The 26,970-nt window shown below is 45.7% G+C and overlaps 1 protein-coding gene across 1 annotated transcript; it reads left to right on the forward strand.

Moving 5' to 3' along the window:
- The first annotated feature begins 321 nt into the window (after window positions 1-321).
- AMDHD1 (amidohydrolase domain containing 1) lies at window positions 322-26,970 on the forward strand. Its single transcript, XM_075342448.1, has 9 exons — window positions 322-458; window positions 3,283-3,389; window positions 6,289-6,353; window positions 15,878-16,155; window positions 19,381-19,606; window positions 22,521-22,645; window positions 22,946-23,039; window positions 24,673-24,833; window positions 26,593-26,970. The coding sequence occupies exons 1-9, from the start codon at window positions 322-324 to the stop codon at window positions 26,696-26,698; spliced, it is 1,299 nt and encodes a 432-aa protein (XP_075198563.1). The 3' UTR covers window positions 26,699-26,970.

Below are 26,970 nucleotides of genomic sequence, written 5' to 3' on the forward strand. Positions count from 1 at the left end.
CAACAGAAACATTATTGAACATCAGAGGGCGCACCATACAAACTATTTAGAGGGAACAAAAAAATTGGTCTTAAACCCTTATTTAACACCGTTAATAATCAATTACTAGAGGATTAAACATCACATACAAACAAATAATAAAGTAAGAAGGGACAACTAGAAAGCAATTGATTGTCCTACCAATATAAATAGATGGGAGGTTCCAAAACTCACCTGTCCTTCATTACTGCTGAGTGAAATAGCCTTTGTACATTGCAGGCACATGCTCTGCTGGAACCCAACATTTAGGACAGAGTGCTCTACCAGGCTGCAGCGCTCAGGATGCCTTGCAAATTCAGGCTTTTGTTGCAAAATGCAGAGCAACTGGTTGTTGTCTGTCAGAAAGAAGAAGAGTTCCTGCTCAAGGATGGCATGCAACACGTAACGGTGCTGGAGAAAGCCAGCCTGGTGGTGGGCAAGTAAGTCAGTCCAGGCAAAAATCCCTCTGTCTATCCTGCCTGTTCAAACCAGGAAAAGCTAAATAAAGACCCCTGCAATGTGATCTCCAAGGTTTGCATTTATAGGTGTCTAATATGGGTGGCGATTCTTTACATCCTTATGTAATACAATGCTAATAATAGTCATGATCTTTTATTTGCATTAGATCAATACATAATGTAAAAACTCCTCAGGTGTGAATTCCACCCCATACTAGAAGTAAACCTATATTGTATACTCCTGTAGTAAATACTGATGTCTGTGTGACTACACTTGTGAATCCTCACCTCACCCACCCTGTGAGGTTCTCCAATGTCCAAGCTGGGAATGATGGTCACGTGGCCATGAGTATGATATGCATATTCCTGGCCACAATCTGACTAGACTTTCTGGCCTTGCTGTGTACACCAGTATTGAGCGAGACCGTACCCGTCTAGTCAGACTGTGGCTGAGAGTCTCCATGTCATACTTGTGGCAATGTGACTGCCGTTCCTGGCTCTGACACTGGAAAATCTGCACAGTGCTGCGAAATACTTGCACAACTCGTACAAACATTTAGCAACTCTTGCCTTTTTTATGTAGCAGGTTCCAAAAAGTGTATGTTATGATGGTCTCTAGTTCATGACTGAAATGATGTGCCAAAAACATTCAATATGAGGGTGGCTCACTTTTTAGATGCCTTTCATACACCACACTGGTCTTGCTGAATCTTCCCTATAGAGTGGTTGGGTCTGGACTCTAAGGTCACATGTCTAGTATGGTAGTTCTACAAAAATCAACTTTTTACTTTCAAAACTTTTTTACTGGACATGTGACCTTGGCCTTATTCTCATGTCTCCTATGTTGAGCTTCAAGAAGGTCTGTTTCCTCGAGGTGGTGTTTGGGCTTTGTGGGTTTTGGTTTTTTTTTTTTTTTTTTTTTTTGGGAATTAAGTCTAGAAACACCAAAAAAGGAATCAGTGATGAACAGCTTATGTAGAACAAAGACTCAGTATACTTTGTACAGTAAGGCTGCTTTCACACATCTGTTTTTTGCAGTGCGACTCAGTCTGGCTCAAAAACCTATGCAACGGATCTGGTTTTTCCACCGCATAGGTTTTTCCATGCGGCCCGTCCTTTTTTTTTTTTTTTTTTTTTTTTTTTTTTCTTTTCTTTTTTTTTGACGGATGCAGCTTGATACTGAGCATGCGCAGTGCACAAAAACGCATCCGGCGGCTGGATGCGGTTTGCCTCAGGAAGCCGCATCCGGTGTCCATAGGATTGCATTGTAAATCGCGACGGATTCGGCGCGATGCGGTTTTTTTCGCCGCACAAGTAAACGTGCCAGGCAACGTTCCATCTGGCTGCCGCATGGGCTAAATATGCCGCATCCGGCATAAACCGGACGCAATGCCATGCGGCACAATACGGCACTAATGCAAGTCTGTGGGGGAAAAAAACGCAACCGGTGGCAAAGCCGTATGTGCCGCTCAGCGAAAACCGTATGTGTGAAAGCAGTCTAAGAGTACTACATTTAACACTGTGTATATTCATGCACAAAAGGAACAATATAGTATGATGTAGCCAAATTAATATTGTAGTGCATGTTACCAGGCCCAAGCAGGAACAAATTGTCCTGGATCTGATTGCTGCTGGTAAACCTGGTGTGACTATGAATATTTAAGTGTAGTTCCATAATAAATATGCCTGTTACCAAATACTGGCAGGTGAGGGGCTTGGAGTTGTAACGAGGCGTTTCATTAGTGGCTCCAGTTTAGATGCTTTGCCAATCTACAACATTTGCGATGTTGTGCATATATATTATAATAGCAGTTTTAGTATTGGCCAGACAGCATCTAATAGCCTTTGAATATTAGTGTCTGAGATAAAAAGGGTTGTTTCAGCAAGGAAAACGCTTGAGCTTAGTCTAAATAAAATAAGCAATTCTCACTTCACTAATCTATCCACTGCTTCCAGTTGACCTGACATCACCGCGGCTGGCCCCAGTCTCCCTGAGTGACTGGGCTGTGGTCAGCGTTTAACCACTCATCACAGCCCAGCATCTCCCTGCTCTCTCCTCTGCTGCATAGTGTTGCAAGCAGGAGCGATGCTGGGGTGTGACGAGCGGTGAAACACCACCCACAGCCCAGTCATTCAGGAAGACTGGAACCGGCCGCGGTTATGTTGGGTCAACCGGACGTTGACGTGCCATCACTGGATCTCAGAGGTCACGGAGCCCCTAGGGTCACTTGATGGGGATGTGTGAACGGCGATAGTGCTGATAACAGGCAGAATGTACTACACAAGGTATTTGACAACACTTGCCTATGAGTTTTACAGTGATGTGGCCACGAATGGTGAGTAGTGAACCACCCCTTTAAGCACCGCAAGGGGAGGCTTATTGTATTTGAATTGATAAAACTTTACTTGTATACATTTTCGTATAAGGTGTGGTCTACTGTGGTGGGGACTCTGAGCCACAAATTGGTTCAGAATAATAAATGTGCATTGTTTTGGGTTGTTTCATTTTAATCTTATTTTTGTTTTAAACCAAAAAAACCTGACCCTATCCAAATTACCTCTTTTCCCAATGTATGGTACATATCAGCCATATGTTGAGTCTCCTGTACTTGCATCTGTAATTCCCATTCTTTCAGGCGCAGTATCTTATTTCTTAGGATGGTAAATGTATTGGAAAAGAGAACTGCAGTCCGATAGCAAGAAAATATTGTACAACATGTTGAGTCAACCATTTACTAGACTTGTGTGGATTACAACACAACAACAAGTGGATTACAACACTCTAAAATACCTTTTTTCTTTGCAGTGATGGCTTCATCAAGGCTCTAGGACCCACAAATGACATACATAATCAATTTTGTCATGAAGAATTTGAGACTGTGATTGACTGCACAGGAAAATGTGTTTTACCAGGTAAGTGTGTGTGGTTATTATTGGAACTGTATGTAGGACAAGTCTCCAAACATGTGATCTACCTGCAGACATGGCGTTAACAGCAGTGTAAACCTATTCAGCTGGGTAATGGTAATGGTGGCTACAGGGAGAAAATGAAATGACTCCTGCATTAGGGAGGTGCAGGGAATGGCTACGGCAGTCGCTGGTTATTACATTGATCTCTCTGTAATTACTCCCCTGATATTACTATAGCCCTTCAGCATTTGTGTAGACCAGGCGGGCTGTCAACATAGTGAGCACAGCGCACTTGGCCCCTGTTCACACAGCAATATTGTGGTCAGTATTTGTAAGCCAATCCATGAGTGGCTGAATAATACAGAAGTGATGCCCGTGTTTCTATTATACTTCTCCTGATTGTTCCACTCTTGGTTTTAGCTTGCAAATACTGAATGTGGCTTTATTTGGTTTTTTTGTTTTTTTTTTTTTCCTCCTCCGTATGAGAGCCATATAATGCATAAATGACCAGGTCTGGATTATAGCGCAAGCGAGTGGAGCAATTTCCCTGGGTCTTGCATACTCGGACACCATTTAAAACTGACTTGGTAATAAATGGAACCAATTTTCCCAAACAATGTTGGTTATGAAAATAGTGGAGAACTTGTATCCCTTGTCTATAGGACTGATGGAGAGAAACTCTAGTGCGCATGAGTGACCACCATTCATGTGGGAAACATGGGACCTATGAGATTCTTGCAGCAACCCCATTCCCTAGCAATAATGCACCTATTATCTATCCCGTGGACAGGGTTTTTTTTTTTTTGTTTCAGCCAGCCTTTGCCTCTTTAAATTAGTGCACCCAGACTAGAATTTCCTACGCCCACAAAAGTTTCTTCACTATGCTGTGGGCTAGAATGATAATTGTACAGATACTAATGGTAAACTAAGGCCTCATGCATCAGTGTTTGTATGCCAAAGCCAGGAGTGGAACTTACAGAGAAATGTAACTCAAATCACATAACAGGTGTAAATCTTTCAGACCCTCGTTTTGACATAAATACTAACGTGTGAATGAGGCCTAACTGGGACAGACAACCTCCCTCTAGTCTGACTTAGGTGGGCTTTACACGCTGCGACATTGCTAGCAATGTCGAGCGCGACAGCACCCGCCCCGTCGCTCGTGCGATATCTGGTGCTTGCTGCTGTAGCGAACATTATCACTACAGCAGCTTCACACGCACATACCTGGTTGGCAACATCGCTGTGACCGCCGAACAATCCCTCCTTCAAGGGGGCGAGCGCTCCTCGCCCATGAGTGAAAAGGGGGTTTTGGGATTTGAGATATAGTTTGTCCGTGACGCCACCAACGGTTGTGGTGATTTGTTGACACCACCGCTGCTCTGTATGGGGATCCCGGGAGTGATGGTATGGAGCAGCTAGATGTTTGTCCTCCCCTCCGTGGGTAGGGGGGTTGGTTGTCCCGGGGCCCAGTGATGAGGTGGGAGATGCAGGGCTTGGTGGACACGGGGGCAGCGCTGTGCCTTGCAGCACTGTGGTAATCATTCAGTCTGAGACGATGACACAGTTCTCGGTAAAACACACGGCTGGAAAGACTGTTCCCACGGACGGCTGCACTTGCTTTTCTCCAGTAGTTGACGGTGACGGTCCCTTTTCCTGCACCTAAGATGATGATGGGTTCCCACCGGTAACCCGCTCCCCGGCTTGGATATGGGCCGGAGGAGCCCTACTTTGCCCGCAGGCGCTGGCCCTGAGAAACTGGTGCCCTGGCGGTGTCTCTCCGTTACGGTTGGACTGTTGCCTTCAATCGGGACTTGGTTGTTGGGAGACAGTCGTCCCCTTCACTGATGGATTTGGCAAATTATGGCGACTCCTAGCCTTGCCGGGATCGGAAAGGCCCCTGCCCTGGTGCTGACTGTTCTTCGTATACTGCTCCAGACCGCCGGGTCACCACCCGTCCGGTCCTTCCAGCAACCTCCGAGCAGTCCCCCTGCAGACTATCACAGCCGTCTGCTGACCTTGCTATCACTGTCCGGGGCACACACCCGGACCAACTTCAGGCTTTACAAACTGTCACTGCTTACTTTCCTCCTTTACCACTTCCCTTCCTTCTACTTAACTCCACTGTTTACTCCTTCCACTTCTTCCTCCTAAACTCATCTGCCTGGTTCTTCCCGCCTCCAGGGCTGTGAACTCCTCCAGTGGGCGGAGCCAACCGCCTGGCCCACCCCCCTGGTGTGGACATCAGCCCCTGGAGGAAGGCAACAAGGATTTTTGGTTAGCCTTGGTGTTCCTAACTGGGGTGTAGGGTGTGGTGGTGTTATGACCTGTGACCACTGGCTTGCCCAGGGCGTCACAGATGACCGGGACAAAACATCCCACCCACCTTCCTTCCACATTGTCGGTGGACGCAGGTAAGGAGATGTTTGTCGTTCTTGCGGTTTCACACACAGCGGTGTGTTGCTGCAGGAACGACAAACATCGTATCTGCAGCAGGAGCGACATAATGGAAATGAACGACGTGACACAGATCAGCGGTTTTTAACGCTTTTGCGCTCGTTCATCGTCACACCTAGGATTTACACATTGCGATGTCGCCACCGGCGCCGGATGTGCGTCACTAACGACGTGACCCCGACTATATATTGGTAGCGATGTAGCAACGTGTAAAGCCCGCCTAACACTCTGCTGTTGCAGAATCTCTTGCTTGTGGCTTTCATACCTCTATAGAAGATCCCAATAGAAGAAATGGGCTGTATCCTCCTAAACTTAGGTCCTTCTGCTCCTCCAGTCTACATTTAATTTCCTAAACTTTGGTGAACAGTTGTCCATTGTGTGATAACAGCAATATCTTGTATACTGTTGTAGATGCTCATTAAATTGGTGTCTTAATGTTTTTCAGGCTTTGTAGATGCTCATACCCATCCTGTATGGGCAGGTGACAGAGTACATGAATTTGCTATGAAAGTAAGTCTTTTAATAAACTGTTACATATATTACAAAATGACTTATTCATCTTCCATATACTGCTTATTTAGAAGTTAATGAAGTGATGAATAGTGCTGTAGCTCTTTGCAGCCAGGTCAAACTGTGTGGGGAAAGCGGACACCAGTAGATGGAGCCCAAAATTGCAACAAATTTAGAAGAGACAATTATCCTATGAGTGTAGGGAAAAACCTGTTGGCTTGCAAATGCTGTGTATGTCTATGGACATGTTAGAGCAAGAGGAACACATGTTTAGTTTTATTTAGGTTTGCAGAAAAAAATAAATTTTTAAACTTCCGATTCAGTCTGGGCTTGGTGGTGTCCTATTCAGAGGGTGTTTGTGCATACAGAAATGGTTGTCAATCATTGTTGGTTTTTTTTTTTTTTTTTTTCTTTTGTGTACCCCATTGACTGCTAAGCAGAGAATAAGCAAGGATTTTAATATAGGTTATATTATGGCACAATTTATTTTACATGTGAAAAGGGCTTGGTCTATGTTGAATCTTCTCCCCCATACTTAAATATCATGCTATTCAGCTTCTCCTGTTGACCAGCTGCTGGCAGATCTGCTTGTTCAATGGGACAGGTTCCCTTTAAATGAGCATTTTAGAAGAGGGCTTGAGAAATATTTAACTGAAGGCAAAGAACACAATGTAGGACATGTAGTTATTAAGGGCAGACCACAAATAACAAGTGTATGTGGCGCCCCTGACCTGGTCAGGCACCACAGAGTATTGCACCCATGCGGGAGCAATGCTTCCAGGTAATCTCCAAAGGCCAGGATGAGGTGCACACACAAACATATAGTGACCAGGCCTCCCACATTACCAGAAGGGACCCTTGGGTAACCAGTAGGGGTTAACTTTCAATTCCCAGCAAGGGGTGTGTTCAGAGGCTGGTTGCTAGGAAGCAGGGCAGAGAGAGAGAGGAAGAGGAGAGTCTGGAGGAAGAAGTTGAAGTGTGTGGAAGGGAGCAGAGGAGCTCTCGTGTCAGACAGGTCCTGAGGAGTGCAGTAGCTGAAAGCGGGGGAGAAAGGAGTACCGTGGGTCGGCCTGAAAATCATCCAGAGAGAAGGGTGGCTGAGTACGGAGATCCCGGTATCCGAGCACACAAGGGGAACTAGGTCCCCAGTACAGGCAGCAGATCATCCAGAGCTGCTTAACCTACAGGTGGGGGGGGGTACTTCATGCCCTCACCACGACTACACAGAGCTTGAGCCAAGCAGCAATCACCAGGCCCATAAGGGGACAGGGCCAGAAGCCATCCCACCAAGGCCACGCTGCCGGCAGACGAGCCAGAGAGAGGGGAGCAGGGTGGTAACAGCTTCCCTGGAGGGGTCCTACCACGCTTCAAGCAAAGGATCCTCCTAAAACAGAGAGTGCAAGGAAGGCGAGTGGACAGCTACCCTCAGAACGGCCTCCTGGAATTCCTGGTTCCACCTGGTTATCACAGTGTCGCCCGGGCATCTCACCGTGACCTCCAAACAGTGAGTAAACACGTTGAAAGACTTCTTGGACTGTGTTTGAGTCATTCTGCGACCTGTGGTCCCACACACATACACCGGGGCCTGGGGCTTGCCTCACTCTCAGGGGGCTAATATACTGACTGCACCCACCATCAGCCCCAGGCATCCCTTAATCTGCAGTGGCGGTCCCCGCTGACCGCAATACTGAGAGTGGCGTCACGACAATCCTAAAAGAAGGTTCCCTACCTGTGACCAGACTGTTCCATCCACGTGGAGTCCCTGAAGGTACTGCACCGACACATACTAGCGGGGCTTCACAACTTCTGGCGTCACGAACAGGATAAGGACTAGACCTGTTCAGACAGGTGACCGTGTGCCTCAGAGGTCCGACCGCAAAAATTGAACCGCCGCCATATTGCCATCTTCAAAAGCGCGCGCTGCAGCCCGCGCGAGGGAGAAGAGCACCGCCCACGAAGAGGTGTGGCCGCCCCAGAATCCCCACAATTCGGAGAGCGTTCTGACCCAGGAAGTGGAAAGGGGGCGTGGAGATTTTTGAAGAAAAATGGACGCTGCAGGAGGTAATGCCCCTGGTCAGGGCGACGCAGCCCAAGCGATGCCAGCCCCCATCGCGCTGGACGCAGCAGCGCCTGGTGCCGGTGCCACGGTCGCAGCCGCGCCGGCTGAAATCTCCCCCATAATGCCAGTTTCCTTGCTGTATGTCCCAGGAGCGCAATGGCTGCCCCAATACGCCGGTAAAATAGACACGCTGACCGGGTTTAAGAAGAAGATCAGCACCCTGCTAGACATGCACGCGATGACTGGTAAGCAGAGGGCCGCTGTGGTGCTGGGACAATTGACTGAGGCAGCAGAATTGGAAGCTGAGTCCTGGACCAATGATGACCGGAGCTCTGTTGAGACCATCTTTGCCAAACTAGCAGCTGCTTTTGAACACCGCACCGAGGGAGAGCTGAGGACGGACTTCTATAACTGCCGGCAGAAGCCCCAAGATAGCATAAGAGCCTATGCCCTCAGGCTGCAGGCTGCACTACGGGCTCTCAAGCTGGTGGACCCTGTCAGTGATCAGGAAGGAAACCGGATGATGAAGGAACAATTCTTGCGGGGCCTGCGCTCTCCTGAGGATGGGAAGCAGATGAAGCTGTGGTCCCTGGAACACCCTGACGTGGACTTTGCCATTCTGAAAGACAGGGCAGTGAAAGCACTCCAACCTCCTGTGGACACAGACCCCGTCGCACCAGCATGGCCTGCCAGTTCCACGGCTGCAGGAGCGGAATCCTCCTCGCAGACCCTGATAACTGCAAAAGGACTCAACGCGCCAGCAGAGACCATAAGTACGCTATCCTCCCAGGTGCAACAGCTCACTAAGGATGTCGCACAAATCCTGAAAGCAATGCAGTTGCCCTCAGAGACCAAAGTCCCTCATCAGATCCTGCTAGCTGACAACCCAGAGGACGTCCCTTGGATGCGGAGGAGAAGAGGTCCCCCAACCCGAGGCAGGAGCAGTGATCGCTATGACTCATCTGGACAACCCATCTGTCGTCGTTGCCAGGAGGCAGGACACTATGCAAGGGCCTGTCCTTTAAACGAGCCAAACCTGGGGCCGGGGGCCAGTCCTCAGGATTAAGAAGATCAGGCCCAAGTCGCTGCTGTGATCAGTACGTGGGTGGACGTCCTGTCCTGTCCATCGTCCTGGACGGGATCCCTACCCCGGCGTTATTGGACACCGGCTCTCAGGTCACCACGATCCCGTATGTCCTTTATCGGAGGTTTTGGTCGGACGACGATCTCCGACCACCGGACCCCTCCCTCACCATCTATGCTGCCAACGGACAACGTATAGACCAGATCGGGGTCAAAGAGGTAACCATAAAGGTGGGAAGGCAGGAAATGAAGGGACAAGGACTGATTGTTGTGGACACTGATATTAGAGAAAGGAACCCGCAAATGATTTTAGGCACTAATGTCATAGAAAATTGCCTAGGGGAAGTGTTGTTGTTGCTTCACCAGATTGTTGAAGGTGCTGAGGGCAGGTCGTAAAGAGCCTTGCAAAAGGAGATCCGAATCATTCTGAGGAAGCAACAGGTAAAACAGACTGGCGGTGAGATTGGTAGTGTACGGGTGATGGATGCTAACCCCATTGTGATACCCCCACGGAGTGAAATGATTATGTGGTGTAGAGCAGCGGTAGGTCTCAGAGGACAAGATTACCAGGCTGTACTAGAGCCCACTCATTCAGACCACTGGCCCACGATTCTGACAGCCAGGGGGGTAGTTGATGTACACAAGGGACGAGTGCCTGTACGAGTGTTGAACTGTGGGGAGGAGGAAGCCAGACTACCAAGGTATGCTACCATAGCCAAACTGTTTACATGCTCAGATGACGCCATAACACCTGTAGGTCCCCTGACACAAGCTGACTCAAAAGAGGGCGAGACCTCCCAAAAGCAGTTAGAGGATTGGTGCCAGAAACTACACGTGGGGACTGACTCTACACCCGTCTACCAGAAACATGGGGTTTACAGGGTCGTGCAGGAATACGAGCAGGTCTTTAGTAAGAATCCACTAGACTTTGGTAGGATCAAAGGGGTGCAACATCACATACCCACAGGCAGTCATCCTCCCATTAAGGAAAGACATAGGCCTATTCCACCAGCCCATTACCAGCGCACAAAGGACATGCTGAAGGACATGAAGGAGGCAGGAGTCATAAGGGACAGTTGTAGCCCCTGGGCGGCTCCCCTGGTCCTGGTAAGGAAGAAGGATGGCACGATGAGGATGTGTGTGTGTGGATTACAGACGGATAAATCAGATAACACACAAGGATGCCTACCCTTTGCCAAGGATAGAGGAATCCCTCGCTGCCTTGAAAACCTCTAACTACTTTTCTACCCTAGATCTTACTAGTGGCTACTGGCAAGTATCTGTAGCAGAAGAAGATCGGGAGAAGACGGCCTTCACCACCCCAATGGGCCTCTGTGAGTTCAACAGCATGCCATTTGGACTCTGCAATGCCCCCGGGACCTTCCAGAGGCTTATGGAATGCTGCCTAGGGCACCTCAACTTTGAAACCGTCCTGCTCTACCTGGATGATGTCATCGTGTACTCCAAGACCTACGAGGACCACCTGAAACACCTGGCTGAAGTCTTTGAAGCACTATCCCGATATGGAATGAAGCTGAAACCATCCAAGTGCCATTTACTGAAGCCAAAGGTCCAGTACCTGGGTCACGTGGTCAGTGCAGAAGGAGTAGCACCGGACCCAGAGAAGGTCACAGTCATCCAGGAATGGCCCACACCTACTACCGTTCGGGAGGTACGTCAGTTCCTTGGCTTGGTAGGCTACTACAGAAGGTTCATCAAGGGCTACACGAAAATGGCAGCGCCTTTGCAAGAGCTCCTGGTAGGCCACCCAAAGAAGAAAGGAAAGATCTCCGGCCCGCCATTTCACTGGGGAGAAGCAGAAGAACACTCCTTCAGACAGATGAAAGGGGCCTTGACGGGTGAAGAGATCCTAGCCTACCCTGACTACAGTCTACCATTTGTACTGTATACAGATGCCAGTAATGTGGGACTGGGAGCAGTGCTTTCACAGGTGCAGGGAGGCAAAGAGCGTGTGATTGCTTACGCCAGCAGGAAGCTCAGGCCTACTGAAAGAAACCCAGAGAATTATAGCTCATTCAAGCTAGAGTTCCTGGCCATGGTATGGGCTATCACAGAGCGGTTCAAGCACTACCTGGCAGCCACCAAATTCACTGTCTTCACGGACAACAACCCCCTGACCCACTTGGATACTGCTAAATTGGGTGCCATGGAGCAGCGTTGGGTAGCCCGACTGGCGAATTATGACTTTACTGTCAAGTATCGAGCTGGCCGCAAGAACGGCAACGCAGATGCTCTGTCCAGGATGCCTCACCTAGCAGACGAGGGTGAAGATGAAGATGATCTTGAAGAGATTGAGCTGCCAGCGTTCCATCGCCATGGAGCAAAACAGTGTCGGCAGTCGCGTGCCAACCGCCAAGAGGTGACCCTGAACCCACTACCTCACTACAACTGGAAGGAGACCCAGGAAAATGATCCAGCGGTAGGCTTGGTAAAGAAACTGATCAGCCAGCCTGGCGCCAGCCTTGACAAAGGAGCCCCACCTGAGGCACAGTACCTATGGAAGGAGAGGGGTCGATTATTCATCTATCAAGACAAACTTTACAGGAGCATCATTGACCCGAGGACGCATGAGAAGGTGTGGCAAGTGATTGTACCACAGAAGGACACTAGGATGGTGCTAGAAGCCTATCACAATGGTGCAGGCCACTTTGGTTGGAAGAAACTGGAGGCCCTACTTAAAGTAAGATTCTACTGGGTGGGCATGAGATCTGCCCTAGAGAAGTGGTGTCGAAACTGCGGGCCCTGCAATCTTAGAAGAAAAGACCAGCACAGCCAGAGAGCACCACTCCAGCCAATCCAAACTAAACGGCCTTTGGAGATCGTGGCCCTGGACCATGTAAAGTTGGCACCCAGCAGACAAGGCTACAACTACGCTCTCACTATGGTTGACCACTACTCCAGATTCCTGGTGGTAGTACCAGTCAAGGACTTGACAGGTCAAACTGCAGCCAAAGCTTTCCAAACACACTTCTGTCGACCACATGGTTATCCAGATCAAGTGCTCACTGACCAAGGACCAGCCTTTGAAGCTGAAGTGTTTAAGGAGTTTTGTAACCTATACGGCTGCCAGAAGATCCGTACTACGCCTTACCATCCCCAGACCAATGGCATGTGTGAGAAGATGAACCACATCATTCTCGACCTTCTGAAGACTCTCCCACTAGAAGAACGAAGTCAGTGGCCGGAAAAACTGCCCGATCTAGTGGACATGTATAACAACATCCCTGTGAGTTCCACGAACTGCACACCGGCATACCTGATGAGGGCCAGACCAGGGAGATTGCCAGTAGATCTGGAAATGGGAGTTGAGACCCCTGAAGACCATCTACAAGGTGCTGATTGGGATTCCAACCGCCAAGCCCAATACAAGAAAGTACAAGAGTGTGTGGAGCGAAGCCTGACTCAGCAGCGTGAGAAACAAGAAAAAGCCTCCAATCGAAAAGCACCTGCTGTTCCTTTGATGCCAGGAGATATAGTTCTCAAAAGAAAGAGAAGACGTCATAAACTTGACAATCACTGGGAAGAAGAACCCTATACTGTGTTACCATCGACGCTTAGCAATGAAAAGACATGCCTTATCAGCAAAGATGGAAGAAAAACAACAGCTGTCGTTTCTAGAGATCGCTTAAAGAAATGTCCTGAACAACTAAGAACCCCTGAAGAAAGTCCCAACCCTTTGCCAGTTCAAGAACCAAAAGAAAAGATGATCCATACTGTACTTGGAGATTTCCCAGCAAGTTGGCCTCAATACAATGGAGCAGTAGTTATTCCAGTCATTACATTCCCTCAATCTAGAGAAGTAAGAGAACCAGAAGAACCTGTCCAGAACCTGGAAGAGCCAAATGTAGCTGAAGCAGAAGACCATGCACTGGTATCAATACCTAGCACACCTATTATTCACATTGAGACACATACATCGGGTGGGAGGACACAACCTCAGACAGATGACAGTATAGTACTGCGTAGATCAACCCGCAGCAACTTTGGTCAGCTCCCATTACGCTATAGAGAAAGTACAGTTTAGTTCAAAGTGACGGTATGAAATGTAATGTTTAACCTGTTTACAGTTAAGTAACGTTTAAGCGAAATGTGCCCACAAGGACTATTGTGAGACCTCCTTAAAATGTTAGACCACTGGTTATGAACTGGCTTTAACCACAAACTTTGCATTGTAAAAAGTTGCCTCCTTGGTATCAATCCCAGAGTCTGCCTGTTGAGGGGCATGGCTCTGCACCAACAAGGGGGCACGCCTGTTTATGGGGCCTACCTTACACCACTCCCCTCAGGAGAGGAAGATTGGAGGAAAGGTCTGGGGAATGTGATGGCCCAGACCTGGTCACCAAAAGGACCGGCGACCTACCTCCTGGAGGTTTTTGGGTGGGTTTCGGACATGTGGGTGGTTGGTGGTGGAATGGTACCTGGCATGTTTAAATGTAAATAATTGCCCCTGTGTGGGAAAAGTTTTGTATTTACCTTTTCTCTTGTCTTTGCAGCCCGAGGACGTGCTGATGATAACTAAGGGGGAATGTGGCGCCCCTGACCTGGTCAGGCACCACAGAGTATTGCACCCATGCGGGAGCAATGCTTCCAGGTAATCTCCAAAGGCCAGGATGAGGTGCACACACAAACATATAGTGACCAGGCCTCCCACATTACCAGAAGGGACCCTTGGGTAACCAGTAGGGGTTAACTTTCAATTCCCAGCAAGGGGTGTGTTCAGAGGCTGGTTGCTAGGAAGCAGGGCAGAGAGAGAGAGGAAGAGGAGAGTCTGGAGGAAGAAGTTGAAGTGTGTGGAAGGGAGCAGAGGAGCTCTCGTGTCAGACGGAGTGCAGTAGCTGAAAGCGGGGGAGAAAGGAGTACCGTGGGTCGGCTGAAAATCATCCAGAGAGAAGGGTGGCTGAGTACGGAGATCCCGGTATCCGAGCACACAAGGGGAACTAGGTCCCCAGTACAGGCAGCAGATCATCCAGAGCTGCTTAACCTACAGGTGGGGGGGGGTACTTCATGCCCTCACCACGACTACACAGAGCTTGAGCCAAGCAGCAATCACCAGGCCCATAAGGGGACAGGGCCAGAAGCCATCCCACCAAGGCCACGCTGCCGGCAGACGAGCCAGAGAGAGGGGAGCAGGGTGGTAACAGCTTCCCTGGAGGGGTCCTACCACGCTTCAAGCAAAGGATCCTCCTAAAACAGAGAGTGCAAGGAAGGCGAGTGGACAGCTACCCTCAGAACGGCCTCCTGGAATTCCTGGTTCCACCTGGTTATCACAGTGTCGCCCGGGCATCTCACCGTGACCTCCAAACAGTGAGTAAACACGTTGAAAGACTTCTTGGACTGTGTTTGAGTCATTCTGCGACCTGTGGTCCCACACACATACACCGGGGCCTGGGGCTTGCCTCACTCTCAGGGGGCTAATATACTGACTGCACCCACCATCAGCCCCAGGCATCCCTTAATCTGCAGTGGCGGTCCCCGCTGACCGCAATACTGAGAGTGGCGTCACGACAATCCTAAAAGAAGGTTCCCTACCTGTGACCAGACTGTTCCATCCACGTGGAGTCCCTGAAGGTACTGCACCGACACATACTAGCAGGGCTTCACATGTAATTCTCAGCCAATGCTGGATCTGGAATGTGATAGCTGTTAGGCTTTGTGCGCATGTTGCATAATTGCATGCAGTTACTTTACGATCTGCACCACAGCGTAACTGCATGCATCCTGTGTCCCCAGCATAATCTATGGAGATTGTGCAGGAGACGTGCACACGTGGCGTATTAGAGCACAGTGCTTCGGCTGCTGCCTGAAGTGCGCATTCTAAGAAGGGACATGTCACTTATTCTCTGCATGCAGCCCCCCGCTGTCTATGGGAGGGGCTGCACTCAGCGCATGAAATCGTTTTTGCTTTTTTTTTTTTTTTTTTTTATTACGGACTTTCTGCAGCGATTTGAAGTGCACATGTGCTGTTCAAATCGCTGCAGAAATTTCTGCAGGAACAGAACGTAACGTGCGCACATAGCCTTAGGTTGTAAGAGGCCTAATGTGTCTCCATATGCCTCAGATTCAGAAGAATAAGGATGTCGTTTTTCAGTCAAATTACTGTGGAATTTAACAAACTATTTTCCTTCCTATTAAGATTTGCTCCACCAGATTTTGCACTAGAGTTGACCGGCCTTAGAACTATTGCACAATGTCTGCACCATATGGCAGCACGCGGTTCTTATTCTTCTGCACTATGAAGATGTACACACTACTTAGGCTTTGATCACAGCTGTCATGTATACATGACCTCTAAATACAACATGGTGTGTATGGTTGACTTTATTAAATCCGCTTATAAATTTAATATAACCTTTTTATATAGCTTGCAGGAGCCTCTTACATGGACATACATCAGGCTGGAGGAGGAATAAATTTTACAGTGGAGCACACAGAAGCGGCTACAGAAGAAGAGCTGTTCATAAGCTTTAAACAGCGCCTGGAACGCATGCTGCGAGCTGGAACCACTTTAGTGGAGTGCAAGAGTGGCTATGGGTTAAAACTGGAGACAGAGCTTAAGATGCTGAGGGTGATTGCACAAGCTCAGAAGAAATTGGACATTGGCATCTCCTGCACATACTGTGGCGCTCACTCTGTACCAAAGTAAGACTTGTAAAGAAATTATTACTGTTACTTAAGTCTCATACTTTGCACTGATGAGGGGCAATATCCTAAAACAAGATCAGCAGAGTAATGGTTAATATCAATTAACCATTTTATGGTACATGTGCTGGTGTGAGGACTAGTGTTTAGTTTTGGCCTGTTATGTATTTGTTACCAACATATAGGTGGTTATTTCAAACTGTACATTTTATTTCTATTCTCTAGTATGCAGATGTCTTTTTCCAGTTTTATATTTGTATCAATGGCTGATGCGTATTTACAACTAGTACTGTGACCTTTTTTTTATTTATTTATTTTTTTTTTTTTTTGTGCCCCAGCAGCAGTCGAACTGCTCGGATCCAGGGTTGCTGTGGCTCGAGGGTCTCCGGACCCAGGGGCTTGAGGCCACTTCAAATGTAAGGGGGTATTTACAGGGGATGAATGTTCATGACGCCACCTGCAGGTTGCGGTAAAGTACTGCCGATGGGAGTACTGGGGCAGCCAGGTGTCAGTCCCTCCGCAGGTAGGGAAGTCCCCGGACCATGGGGATTTGGTGAACGGGTGGCTTGCTTGGCCTTGAAGCAGGGGTCAGATTACTCACTGCAGTAGTCGTGGTGGTGGATCAGGTGGACTAAGTAGATGCTCACACGGATGATAAACCAAAGTCTCTAGACACCGCAGTCTCTACGGGGGAGCCCGTCCCACTCCCACCAGTGTCACTTGGTGAGTCCGGAGCCGTGCCTCCATGCACAAATTGTTTTACTGTTGTGGCCCCTTGGCTTGAAGCTTTCGGGGCCCTGCTACCTGTGTATGGCAGCTAAGCTCTTGGTGGCTGGCACTTGGGATTTCAGTGGGTTTTGTATTTTGGAGAACCCTATCCCCTGCATTGTGCTGATGCCTCCAATCTCTGAGCTCTTGGGGACAGTTCATACAGAGTCTATCCTCCAGAGGTTAATTATCAGGTTGTTTGAAGCTACTCCCCGATCTAGGGTCCTGTACCCCGCCGTGCTCTGTACCATAAGTCCTCCTCTCCTAGACTGCATCTGTTACACTCCTGTACAGTGTTCCTAATATTGGTCCCCCGACTCCTGTGGTTTCGGACCACAGTTTGCGACACAACCTTCCCTGGGAGCTCCAACTCCCCTGCTCCTCACTTTTTGAGGGCTAACTCTACTCCTTTTCTCCCCTCCCACCAGTCTGGCTGACCCTAGGTGGGCAGGCGGGCGTGCGTGCTCTAACTTTATCAACCCACTGGTCTGTCCAACACTGGTGAGGTGTGGTTAAGATTTGTAGTGCAGATGTCAGTGACACTGATGGGAGCCTGGAACCACAGGAGGCCCTGCACTCTGGGGTACATGATGCAGTGCCCTGTAGCACAAGTCAGGGGTGCTATATACTGTATTTTTCATTTTTTAAGATGCACTGGATTATAAGACCCACCCCAAATTTAGAGGGGGTGGGGGGGATAAAAAAAGGGTATACTCTTACCATGGTGGTGAAGCGGGGTCACAGGAGGCAGAGGTTGTGCTGGCAGCGGCAGTCAGTGGTGGCAGCGGCAGGTCAGTAGGGACAGCTGCAGTGGCAGCTCAGTGGTAGGTCAATGGTGGCAGCAGCACTCAGTGGTGGAGCAGGCTGGTGCAGTGTGATGCCGCTCGGAGCAGCGCAAGCACAGAGCTCTCATCCAAGGGCACAATCTGCGCACGTGCTGACGGCCGGCACAGTCATTTGAAACTGGATCTGGGACACCCGCCACACAGCCACCGCAGGCCGCCCGCTCAGCCACAGAGGCAGCTGACCGCCGGGACAGAGGCAGCCGCAGGCACTCAGCTGCACGCACCCGGAAGCCCGCACAGACAGCCTCACCGGTAGGCTATATTTGGATTTTAAGATGCACCCCTCATTTTCCTCCAAAATATTTGGGAGGAAAAGTGTCTTATAATCCGAAAAATACATATATTTATTTTATTTTTTTTTTCATCTGGCAGTTAGGCCAAAGTTCTACTCTGGTTACTGACTAGAGCACCTTCTGCCACATGCTGTCTTCTTCATGGCTTTTTGCATACTACAATTTGCTGATTTTATATTTAGTATATTTCCTCTACACTTTACAAATACTTGCTACTTAGTGTTGGTATATTGCATAAAATCACAATTTGTGGGTGTAGCATGGAAAAGTTCAGGGGTATGAATACTTTTTCATGGGACTTTGCATGTGTACCTCTTCAATAGCCTCATTTCTAGTAGTAGTTCTAGCATAAAGCAAAATGACTGCCATCTAACATGTGAGGCTCTGTTCTAAGGCAATGTGTACTCCTGGTTTTTAATTTCAAATACTGAGGTAATGCGCCTTGTCCCTTTAGTCCATTTATCCCATTTGTAATTTCTACAATCCCTGGTGCTTAATGGATGGCAGTCCTGTTGCTTTAGGTTAGTAATATATAATATAAGGCTCATGAAACTGTAAACTTATGTAGCTACAAGTGGGTAAATCTAGGAGCTACATGTATATTACAAGTCAGCGACTTGAATAGCATAGCAACTTGACTGCTTGGGGGGGAAACCTATAAAATGGGTAGGAGCAATGAGGCATAGTGTAATTTTAACATGCTATTTACCATACTGGGGTCACACTACAGAAATAAACAGGTAGCCAAAAGTACAACTACTTGCAAATTGCTGCTTGTGGGTGCAGTACCCTCTGGGGTCGCAATTCAACCCCACTCCCTTGTGACATAACTTTGGCTGACAGTCGTTTGGTGGGTATAACTGCTAAGGCCCTGTCACACACGAGAAAGCTAACGAGATCATTGCTGAGTCAGTTTCTGTGATGCAGCAACGATCTCGCCAGCGATCTCGTTGTGACACCTACCAGTGATCAGGCCCCTGCTGTGAGATCTCTAGTCGTTGCTGAATGGTCCAGACCATTTTCTTCAAAGGTTATGTCCTGCTGGGCAGGATACATCGCTGTTTGACGCCTACCAACGACCTCCTAACACGGTCCCAGTGCCTGCTGAGATCGTTGTACAGGTCGCTGATTGTTACTGAGTCGTTGGTAAGGGCTGACTGTAAAATCTCACCAGCGACTTACCAGCGATCCTTATCAGGTCATATCGTTGTCGGGATTGCTGGTAAGTCGTTGTGACTGGGCCTTTACCGTATACACCCATCCTAATAAACACTAAATGTTAAACTAATATACTTATTTATGGCTCTTTAATCACTTAGAGGGAGAACTGCAGAACAAGCCGCAGATGATATCATAGAAAATCATCTTCCTGCCTTGGCACAACTCGCTATCAAGGGTAAAATTCAAGTAGACAATATTGATGTCTTCTGTGAAAAAGGAGTCTTTGACCTGGAGTCTACAAGACGAATTCTTCTTGCTGGGAAAGCAATTGGCTTACAGCTGAACTTCCATGGAGATGAGCTTAACCCCATGACTGCAGCAGAGGTATGTCTAAGGTTTTTTTTAAGAAAAATACTTAAACCTCAGTTCTCGGTCTCTGACCGCCTCAGTAATGTCTGTAGGGGTGCCTATACCCTCAAGGCCATACAGTATTCTGTTTCAGAATGTGAAACTGCAGATTGACACTCATTTTGGACATGTTATAGAATTTTTTTTTTTATTTTATAATGGCTTTGAGATACTTGATACAGCCAAGCACTGTCTATGGATATTGGCGCAGGTCCCCGTTCTGGGCGCACCTCAGACTAACCTCTATGCACAATCCTAAGCTGTGAATTTACTATCCCAAAACTTCTTAAAATAACAGTGAAAACACAAGTTTGTGGTGTAAAAATCTCATTTAGTGTTCTACTGTACAAAACAATCAAATACAAGGACCTGTAACGCATATGATCTAACATAAGGTTATCTTGTGACATATCTGTGAACTATGCATTTCACCTAAAGGGCCCCCCCCCTGTGCGTCTTGACTTTTTTTTTTTTTTTTTTTCTTTTATCTGTAACTGAAGACAGATCATTAAAACTATCCCATAATTACTGCCTGCATGAAGGTAGTGTCATAAATCAAGATTTTTTTTTTACAGGTAGACTTCCTACCTAAAATGTAAATTGAGCACTGACTTGCATTTGCTGAACTGCATCAGAGGTGGCACATAGGAGTATGGCCTGACTATTGGGCGTTGAATCCTTCAAAATTGTTTTTAAAATTCTATTTGCAATTCCGCAGATACTTTTTAGAATTTAATCGTGCCCAGATTTGTCCCAATTTTAGCATCCATCCTACTTCCTAACATCTTGCCGTGCTTCCACCTGGGGATGGCAAATGATGTGCCAGGATCTTTAGCAGTCAGAGGGTCCTACAATGATTGTAGAATATTGGAGGTATGGAGCTTAATCCTTAAGCCTCCATTGCTTGATGTGGCACAGGAACTACTTAATAAATTCTATCATAATGGGGGACATCATATGCCTGACATACGTTTTTCTTTTAATGTCAACATATTCTGCAGCACTTTACAATTCAGAGGTTACTTGTACAAACAAGATGGGACATCAGAGTAATGGCTTTTTAAATTTAAGTTTGTGGGGAAAGCCATTGCTTTAAATGTGATCCTCCTGCTGTGTTTTTTTTTTTTTTTTTTTAAAAAGTTGACTATCCCATTCACTCTGCTAGAAGTGAAAGTGGCTGCATTTTGCCTCTTCAACAAAGGTGCAGTCAAAAACTCACCGTGGACACAGCCTAAATGGTGTCCATTGTGCATGTCAAACCACCAGTTAAAACTGTCTTCCATCCAAAACTGCAATAAATTAATTTCTATGCAAAAACTCTAACTTGCAATTGAATCCAGTGGGAAGGATCAAAATACTGCATGAAAGATTGTCATGTACAGCAGTGACAAAGTATCGTTGTGGCTTAGAAATTTCCTATTAAATTATAATTATAACTTCGCAGGTAGAACAGCAGTTGCAAATTGCTATGGCCATGTCATTGAATGACACCGCCTGCAAAAAAATGAGATTTGATAGAAACCTAAATGCTACGTCGCCAAGCTGCTACAATGTGAAAGCCACATCTGGTCTAAACATGTGATATGTGACAGGTATTTTCTAATCTCATGTGTACAATCAAGGGTCAGTTAATGCTAACCTGTTAATAAAACAAGGTGACAAACTTCATATCTAAAATGTGGTCAATCCACAATTGTAGCATTGTACCAAAATGAAATAAAATTATACATGCGGTACTGTGAAGGTTTTAAACAGCTGTGGAACAAATGCCACAAAATTACCACGTCTATTTTTTTAAAGTATTAACTTATCAATATAAATGATCACAGGTGAAGGCAAAGGGTGGTCACACCAAATATTGACTTGGAATTGATGATTTGAGGCTGCTATGAAGTCTAGGAGGCAGTGTTTTTGAATGATTCGACAGGGGTGGTCTGTATTTTGGAGAACAATGTTCTGAGGATGTAGGCTTGTGCTAACTAGTTTTATGTAATCCTAGCCAAACCCTATGTTCGGGGCTCTATGGTGGTTGTATTGCTTTCAGAACTCAGTTTTGTTTTTATTCTGAAGATGGTTTTTTACGGCTATTTGGCTCTAAATTTATTCTACCACAGAGCAACAAGCTCAAACATACAGCCAATCTGACACCTTTTTTCTATGGTGGTCCATGATTGCTAGGTATCTGCTTGGGTTTCCTATCATTGAGGACACTAGGAAATGGACACAGCCCCAATTTCAACAGTCTCTCTGTGGGATTACATGGAGAGTACGACTGGCACAAACTTACAGCCTTAGAATATCTGCGGCTAGTTTTCAAGATGTTGGGAATAAACTCCCTACTGAATAATTTCCAAAAGTCTAAATGTGCCTAGAAGAATTGATGGTATCTTGAATGCATGAAGTGGTCACACCAAATATATTGGTTTGACTTTTTGGATTCCTTTGTCTTCTTCCTGCATTTATGTGTAAATTTGTAGCTGTAGATGCCATATGGCATGCTTGAAAAAGATGAAGTTGCTATTAAGACAGTCTATAGAGCATTTCATGTTTGAGACATGTAATGAGTCTGCTGTCCTGTACGACATGCCTTGTACTGGTAACAGCCCTTGTTATAAGCTCTGGAGGCAGATTCTCAGGGAGGTGTCCATCCCATAGATCTTAACACTTACATATTGCAGAGAAATCCACTTTTTTTTTTTTTTTTTTTTTTTTATTAGGACATCTGATCATAGATATCAAAATATAATTTTATATTTTTTTTTTTTTTTTAAACTTCCTATAGCCTACATAGTTGGCTTAGGAGGGTTGGTGCTCCTGTCAGATTTCCTTTACTAAAATGAATGCCCCACTTAATGTAGCATACTGTATTGAATGTTCATGTGTTTTTCAGTTGGGTGCAGAGCTGGGAGCACAGGCTGTTAGTCACTTAGAAGAAATAAGTGATGCAGGGATCACTGCGCTAGCTACTGCAAAGTGTTCGGCCGTCCTGTTGCCTACAACTGCCTACATCCTGAGGTAACAATGTAGTCTTGCTCTGTATGGTCTAATGTAACTTTTTGGTTGCCTGGACTGAATATATGGTCTCTTCCTAAATTGAGCACCCCCTTTAAGCAAATTATAAGCAGAGGCTATTTAACACTACTAATGCTCTGCGTTTTTTTTGTTTTTTTTTTTTTGTTTTTTTTTGGGGCGGGGGGGTGACTCTTGTAAAAAGTGGCTCACTGTTATTGGGTGCAGTACAACTGTTTTCTGGGCATATGTTACTAGAACATGTGTATATTTTAATTTTCGCAAAATATTCATTTCTTGTCGTAGACTCAAGCAGCCCCGAGCAAGAGACATGCTTAATGCTGGAGTTATAGTATCTCTAGGCAGTGACTTCAATCCAAATGCATACTGCTGCTCTATGGTAAGTGTACAGAACGCCAGATTGTGAATTAAGTGTAAAACCTACCTAAAGGCTGCCACAGGCAGTTTCAACTCAAATTGTTACATTAAGAGTCCTTTAGACGAAATAGTGCATGGTAAAGAAACGTCACCCACCCCCCCCCTCGCCACAAGCAGCTTGGTTATTATGACAACGTTGCAAAAAAATTGCTGATTTAATTTCTTCAAAATATATTTTTTTTTTTTAGTTTTCTGACCATCTGAACACTGCTGCATTTTAGAAATCTAAGTCAATATTTTTTTTTTTTTTGTATACCCATAAAAAGCAATACCGAAGTATAAAAAAATCAGGTTTTAGTACATTTAACTATTAAACATTTAGACAAATAACATATGTAAAACTCAACAAACTAGTTTGTTGCTGTATTAAAAAAAATAAAGTTCTGGCTCGCAGAATATGGCAAAACAATGACTTCCCAGAGGCTAACATGATCTGGTTCTGCTGTGCGCACTTTAAGAAGGTGGTTTGATCCAAATTAAACAGTGGTCTCATTCAGAAGACTGTTCTTGTTGTACCTTGTCTTCGTCTTTCAGATTATAGTGGGTACCTGTAATATGGGGTTGTGTTTAAAGTGTGCAGAACATAAAATCTGAAATGTTTGACACTTATCATTCAAACACCGCTATTCAAGTCTAATGGCTTTGAACATTTTGACAGCATACTCTGCTAGAAGGAGAAAGTGAAGAAACCCCCGTCAGATTATTTTGTAGATTAGAAAAATATCCAAACTTCTGAGAGTAAGGCCCGGCGGGTATGCTAAGGCCATGATGTGGTCAAGACATGGGTGAGATCCATAGAGCAAATACTCCAGTGGTCTTCAAATTTCTTAGTAAAACATTATTTATTTTTTGCGCGGGGAATAAATATGTATGTCCCAAAACTGCACAGTATATATCTCTATCCTCAGCAGCTCTGGTTCTCAGCGGTGTCGCAGTAGCAACATTAATGAAACTTCAATCCTTGCCTTTTTATACCATTGCATATTGGAATGAGCGCAATATATACCTAATGTCCATATTTATCAATGCATTCATTTTTTCTAGCCTTACATTTTGTAGATTCAGTGGAAAATCTGCATTTTTAGACTAGTTTACATAATATGAGTACCACAATCGCCCACATAGAACAAATGTACAGTCATAGAACGCATAGGATATGGAACAAAGCCTAAATTATGTCAGTAAAATAACTTTATTTAAATAGAACTAAAATATTTCAAATAAGAATTCAAAATACTAAATCAGTAATTTTATGAATACAGTATGTGCTCAATAGGGCTAGTAAAAGCGCACAGTTGAATAAAACGTTGCGGCAAAGGTTACTTGTTCAACCGAGCACTTTTACTAGCCCTATTGTGTCCCTGCCCAATTAGCAACCTTGTATATTTTAGGTTCCAAATCTCTGCCATGACCATGCTGCTTTTTAGAAAAGTCAAAGGTCACCTCCATATTAGTGTGTACTGCCATTAACATTACTTGGCCCTTTTTATGGAGGCTAAATATTGACTTCTCCACTTGGTTTTATTTTTGCTTTTCTATTAAATTGATTGCATATCTGGTTGACGTGTGCCTTCCCCATCTTGAATATGTTGCAGCCTATGGTCATGCACCTTGCCTGTGTCAACCTGAACATGTCTCTGAATGAAGCTCTGGCTGCTGCCACCATCAATGCTGCGTACTCTTTGGGAAGATCTCATACACACGGCTCATTAGAGGTTGGGAAACAAGGAGATGTGGTCATCATTAATGCCCCACGGTATGTATTAGCAGCGTATCTAAAACTTAGGCTTACTATACGTTTTTATTACGGACTACCTAACATAATTTAGGTTCACCACATGTACTGTCTAAAACACATATATGCATTAGTCCTTCCCACTTGTGTATGTGTTTTTTATGTTTTTTTTTTTTTTTTTTTTTTTTTTTTATCCAGGTATTTTTATACAGGGTCAAAAAAAATAACATGTATGGAGAGAGCCTTCATATCAACCATACCACTGGTCATGACTCATTTAGTAAACCATGAAACAATAGAAAACAAATTGGCACATCTACTTGTAAAGTTGTTTAAATAAAAAAAATTAGAACTTCCTTGTGATCCGTTTAAAATGCTGTGTGGCTGTCGGAATAACATCTTGGCTGGGTTTCCAGCATTAACCGTGCCCTTAGTCAGATGAGAAGTGGATCTGCCAACTCCCTTTTGTAAGGTTGTGTGTGTGTGTGTGTGTGTGTGTGTCAGCAATTGGAATGGCAGCTATAAAGGTATTATCGGAGAGATGACCACAACTTATTTACTGCAAAAATTCAACTACTGTATGTTTAACACCTTCCACATAGTGTTAATATAGTGGTTTTATTGCAACTACTTTCATATTAACTAGTTGATGCAAATTGTTTTGCCTGTTCTATTCTATTGGCTATGACTGTGGTGCGAGTACCACCTTACTTGATGGCTGTTCTCTTGCTTAGCTGGTAGGTCACAGCATCACATGTTGTGGCTGCTGAAATGGGATATGCAAATCAATTTGCTCCAACCCTATTGGCAATCCTATTCTATCCTTAAAATAAGTAACAAATATCTGATCTGCTGGGGTCAACATCTGGTACCTGCACTGATCCTCTTTATCAGTTCCCATGATTGACTGATGTGACGGCACAGCTCCATACAATACTTTCTTTGGCCCCGTCACACACGAGATCGTTGCTGCGTCGGTTTCCGTGACGCAGCAGCGATCTCGTTATGTGCGACACCTACCAGTAATCGGGCCCCTGCTGTGAGATCTCTAGTCGTTGCTGAATGGTTGGGACCATTTTCTTCAAAGGCGATGTCCTGCTGGGCAGGACGCATCACTGTTTGACTCCTACCAACTACCTCCTAACATAGTCCCAATGCCCGCCGAGATCGTTAGGCCCCACTCACACTTGCGCTATTTTGACGCAAACTGAATCCATCATTAAGGTAGTACAGTTCATTTACAGTGGAAGCGCGACACAATGTGGACACAAGCGGGTACTGCATGACACTCACGTGGCATATTAACGCGCTTCCACTGTAAATAAATGAACTGTACTAAATTACTGACGGCTTCTGTTTGCGTCAAAATAGCACAAGTGTGAAACTAACCTTATATAGGTCGCTGATCGTTACCAACGATGCAGTAAGATCTGACTGGCATCTCACCAATGACTTACCAGGTCACATAGTTTTCAGGATTACTGGTATGTCGTTAAATGTGACGGGAGCATTAGGTTACTGCAGCTCAACAGCATTTTTAAAGTAGTGCACTTTAAGAAATACATGTGCAATAGAAAATTAATGAATAAAAAGGTACATGTACCCCCCCCCCACCTCTTCCTTTTCCCAAGAAAAAATATAAGCTTATCCTTATGTTGCTATAGAAGTGGTTTTAAAACTAGGTAAGATTTCAGTTGCTCTGAATGTACAAAGTGATGCCAACATTTTTGTAGTGACAGTCCATATTGATCATACCAATGCTTGTTTATCTTATTTCTAGATGGGAACATGTGATTTACCAGTTTGGAGGACACCAAGAACTAATTCAATTTGTCTGTGTTAAAGGCAAACTTGTTTACATGAATGAGAAAATTCTTGCCCTTTGAGAAGTCCCAAACTCCTGCCATCTCTTCAGAATGTACAGACCAGTTACTATGATCAGCTGATACGTGGGTTCTCTTCAGATACGTTAAATTTAGTGCAAGGATTTAACTGCAGAAGTGAACAAGCAGAGCCAAGACCCAACCAAATGGTTCTAAACCTTGCTGGATTTCTCTACTGGTCTAATTACATCTGATGCCTGAACCATTGGCCAGTATGACATGCTGTTTAGAGAAACACAATCAGTTGATTGAATGTAAAAAGTTGTGGTATACTA

This window comes from Anomaloglossus baeobatrachus, chromosome 4, assembly GCF_048569485.1.
Source record: "Anomaloglossus baeobatrachus isolate aAnoBae1 chromosome 4, aAnoBae1.hap1, whole genome shotgun sequence".
NCBI lineage: Eukaryota > Metazoa > Chordata > Amphibia > Anura > Aromobatidae > Anomaloglossus > Anomaloglossus baeobatrachus.

Bases quoted from the DNA above. Each gene is read 5' to 3' on its own strand.
- AMDHD1 (XM_075342448.1), top strand. From the start codon at position 322: ATGCCTTGCAAATTCAGGCTTTTGTTGCAAAATGCAGAGCAACTGGTT. The intron at 19,607-22,520 runs GTATGTCTAAGG...TGTGTTTTTCAG, and splicing joins ACCCCATGACTGCAGCAGAG to TTGGGTGCAGAGCTGGGAGC. The intron at 23,040-24,672 runs GTAAGTGTACAG...AATATGTTGCAG, and splicing joins ATGCATACTGCTGCTCTATG to CCTATGGTCATGCACCTTGC.